Here is a 3797-nt window from a genome sequence, read left to right as displayed (position 1 = left end):
CTGTGCTCTGAGATCCAACTGCTCGGAAAGGAGCTGTGCTCTGAGATGCAGCCGGATTCAGCCTCGCTGCGTCTGTAAGTCCAGCAGCGTCTGTGCGGTGCACGAGGCAGAATCAGGCCGGAGCAGGACACAGCAGGGCGGGGGACTGAGAACAGGAGGCAGAGAACACAGCCAGAAGGAAACCTGCACCAGCGCTGCCAGCAGTCGGGCCTAAAGGCTCCCAGGAGAAGCGGGTTTTGCTTTCCAGCTGTGATTGCTGGGGAACAGAGCTGGAACTGCACCGGCCAGGAGCATCCCGCCCGGCAGCGCCAACACAGCCACGCGTTCCGGGAGCCGATCGGCACCCACGGCTTCGGCGGGGAGAGCTCTGCCCCTGCAGGGTGATTCAATCAGGAGAGGACATTGCATGAGTCACCTTCGGTCCAGGGCAGCGCCAGGACGTGGAGCGCATCCCTGACGGCACGGCACGCCGCTGCCTTCCTGCTTTGAGTCCACTTCAGCCCCCTCCAGCTCTGCTCAACCCCTGGCTGCTGACGCTCACCCCAGCGGGGACCCCCCGGGTACCTCTTGCCACGCGCAGCTTTGGGTTTTCCTTGTGGCTGCTACAGCCAGGTCTGGTTCCCCCAACAGGGCACCGATCCCAGCTCCCTCCCCCGGCCCCCCCATTGAGCAGCAGCGCTGCCCAACCCGCGTCCAAGGCCTTCAAGGCACGAAGCGTTCGCCTGCACGTGGGTAACTGACAGGCACGGCGAAGAGCAGCGCTCAGGAGCTACTTAAAAATGAAAGCCGGTCTGTGGAGTTAACAGAAGCAACCTAACAGGCAATTTTCTCCAGGACCTGGACGTGTTTCTTCTCCTGGAGAGTCCAACCGATTATTTCTGTAGGCATCTACACCCAGCCCCCAGCACACGAATCTGTTCTGGGCCTCCAAAGGCAGGGCAGAAGCTGAGAAAGGGTTTCTGGTTTCTCGAAGACTCGGTGCTCGCCTCCCACAACGAAAACCAATTAATTCTAGGGCTGTGAAAGAACCCAGCCAAGCTCCCTTCCCCGGTGCCTGCGTCTGCATTCCCCCAGCAGCAGCTGCCGCAGCGCCTGCGCCACGTGGACGGAACGAAACCAGAAAGGGTCCAAGCAGAGTCACTGCCCCGCTACAATAAACAGCGCTCGGAGCGCGGCCAGGCGCCTGCTGCTGTCTGCACGAGACCAAAACCTCCCCCAGGAGCACCCCTCCGGATCCCAGCCTGCCTGGAAAGCAAAACGCACCCCCGGGAAGGAGCTCGGGGCGGGCGCACGCGTGCCTTACCTTCTGCGCCTGAGCAGGTTCGGTCAAGACCAGCGTGAAAAGACCCAGGCAAATCTCCTCGTGCTGGGGGGTGCCTTTGCAAATCTGCGAGAGAAAAAGCAGGCGCTGCCGTGAGCGGGTCGGGGGATGTCAGAGGGAAGCAGCACGGGGAGGGAAACCTTCCTGGGGGCTGCGCGATGGCTGCTCAGCGGCCCTCGAGGAACTCAAGGCGGGGTCACAAAGGGACACGAAGCGCACGAGGGCTCCCCAGCAGCGGCACACGGCGGTGAGGTTAACGCTGGTGCGAACCTCTCGCGGCACAGAGCCTTCCGGGGCCGTCGGTGGCACCGTTTGAACCCCGAACCCAGCAGATCAGGAGCCCGATGGGGGCCCTGAGCCCCCTCCTGCTGCGGGGGCTCTCCCCTTACAGCCCCCTACCACCCGTCCTGCACCAGCTTCCAGGCCGCGGGCCCTGCCCCGGTCACCAGCTTTGGCCCATTGAGGGGGGGCAGCGCTTCGCCGCTGACGCCGAGAGCCCAAGGTGTTCTGGGGGGGGGGGAAAACACAACTACGGAGCCTGGGAGCCCGTTAAGATGTCACGCAGCAGTTCTCCTTATAGGGTAACGTCTGCAGCCCGAGTATTTTAGGCCTGCACACGGTTAGAAATAAACGCTCCATCCTTCAGCAGAGGGCCCGAACCCGCCCTTCCCAGCTGGAGCCCGGCTGCTCGGAGGCCAAGGAAGAGCTGAGCGGAGCCGTGCGGGAGGACAAAAATACCCGAGAAATGCCCACACCGGGAGCACGTGCGCAGAGCCAGCGCTGGCAGGGACACGCTCAGCGAGAGCTGCTCCCCAGGTCGGCTTCCGAATACGCTGCCCCACGAGGACGAGAGCGCTGCCGCTTCGTCTCTAAACCGTAACGGCCCTGAGGATCCGCGACGGGTTGGGACCAGGGAGAGGGCAGCAGGCTCCGTCCGCCAGCCTCTCGCCGCCTGCCTGCTCCCGGTGCTCGCGCCCTCTCGGAGGCGTGCGCGGGTACAACGCCCCCCGAGCGACTTCTCCCAGGGATCTCCCCCACCCGCCCAGGAGGCGACGCTTACGTGGGCGTTGAGGGCGTCGTTGGCCTCCCGCTCCGACAGCCCGCTGGTCAGCGACGTGACGATGCCCACGCACCTCTCCAGCCTCTGAAACGGACGAGAGCCAACGTCAGGGCCGGGCCCAAAACCCAGCGAGCCCCCAAACCCCCCGCCCGCCGGGGCGGCGGGGACCCGAAGAGCCCCAGAGGGGACGGCGTTATGAATAATTCTGTAATTCTGTGAAAATGGTGACGGATGCTTAGGCACGAGGCCAAGGTCAGGCGCGTTTGTGTGCGCTCCCTCCGAGCAGCAGCCCCGGGTCTCCGCGAGGCCCCTCGCTGCCCCCCGGCAGCCCGGAATCCTCCCGCTGGGGGTGCTCGGCGCCCGGGGGTGCCTGGCCGAGGACAGAGAGCAGCAGTGGGTGCTTCCAGGCGGGCGAGGCGGCGTCAGGGCCAGCCCAACGCGCGGCATTTACAGCGCAGGCGTGACTTGGAGGAGAAATCGGAGTGGTTTTCAGCAGGGTCTTTGCGAATTATTTCTCCTGCGGCCGACGGCTTTGGAGCTGCCCCCGAGCAGCCCAACGCAGCCCCTGCGCTGCCTCCCCGCCGGCTGGAGCTCGAACACGAGGAACAAACCCAAAGGCGTCCACCGGCGCTGCCACGCTCGGGAGCGCCGCCGACGGCCGAGCTCGTTTCTTCGCGCCGAGCTTCGTGCTGGAAACGTGGCTGCCCCGCGGGCGGAACCGCGCAGAACCCTCCGGAAGCCCTCATCCGGCCCGCAGCGCCCACGGGGCCGGGCTCGGGGCAGCCTCAGACCCCGCTGGGAAGGCTCCATGCGGACCTGGCCGGGCCCCGGCGCACACCCGGAGGGACCAAAACCCCCGGGACGGGGACGGGGCCAGACCCCGGGACCGAGCCGTTCCCTTTTCCTCCTGAAACCCAAACCCCGCAGGATTTTTGCCCCCCGTCCGTGCTGCTTCGGGAGCATCGGGCCCGTTGCTTCCCACCACCCACCACCCACCACAGAAGCGGCCCCCGGACACCCCCAGCTGCTCGGGGGGCACACGGGGGGCACACGGGGGGCCCCGCGCTGCCTCGGGGATGGTCCGTGAGGACTCGAGGGGCTCCCCCCGAGCACCGGGGGGGGCGGTGCAGGGTTCCCCGGGGGGGCTCCTCCCCAGCCCCCGATGGTCCTGGGCAGAAAGGGAACCCCAGGGGAGCTGGGGGGGGGGGGCGGAAAACACAGGGAGGGGGGGGGGGGGGGGGCGGGGGGGCCCCCCGCCCCGCGCCCCCCCCCCCCCCCCCCCCCAGCCCCCGGCACCTACCTCCTCCAACTCATCCTTGGCATCCAGAAGAGTGGAGACCAGCAACTTCCCTCCTCCTCCTCCTCCTCCTGCCGCTCCCCCCTTCCCCTTCTGCAGCTCCATGGCCGCCGGGGGGG

At 66.9% G+C, this 3797-nt stretch overlaps 1 protein-coding gene across 2 annotated transcripts in view; it reads right to left on the bottom strand.

The window, feature by feature from the left end:
• Window positions 1-3791, bottom strand: part of INTS3 (integrator complex subunit 3) — a 36174-nt gene extending 32383 nt beyond the window's left edge. For both annotated transcript variants that reach the window (XM_035346661.1, XM_035346662.1), the window contains exons 1-3: window positions 3682-3791; window positions 2382-2465; window positions 1304-1387 (exon numbers count right to left, since the gene is read on the bottom strand). In XM_035346661.1, the coding sequence (XP_035202552.1) occupies window positions 1304-1387; window positions 2382-2465; window positions 3682-3783 (270 nt within the window). In that variant the 5' untranslated portion in view covers window positions 3784-3791. The remainder of the gene's footprint in view (window positions 1-1303; window positions 1388-2381; window positions 2466-3681) is intronic.
• Window positions 3792-3797: the final 6 nt, after the last annotated feature.

Source organism: Oxyura jamaicensis, chromosome 25 (genome assembly GCF_011077185.1).
Source record: "Oxyura jamaicensis isolate SHBP4307 breed ruddy duck chromosome 25, BPBGC_Ojam_1.0, whole genome shotgun sequence".
Classification (NCBI taxonomy): Eukaryota; Metazoa; Chordata; class Aves; order Anseriformes; family Anatidae; genus Oxyura; species Oxyura jamaicensis.
The sequence above is the reverse complement of the archived record's forward strand: the minus strand, read 5'-3'. Positions and strand labels throughout refer to the sequence as shown.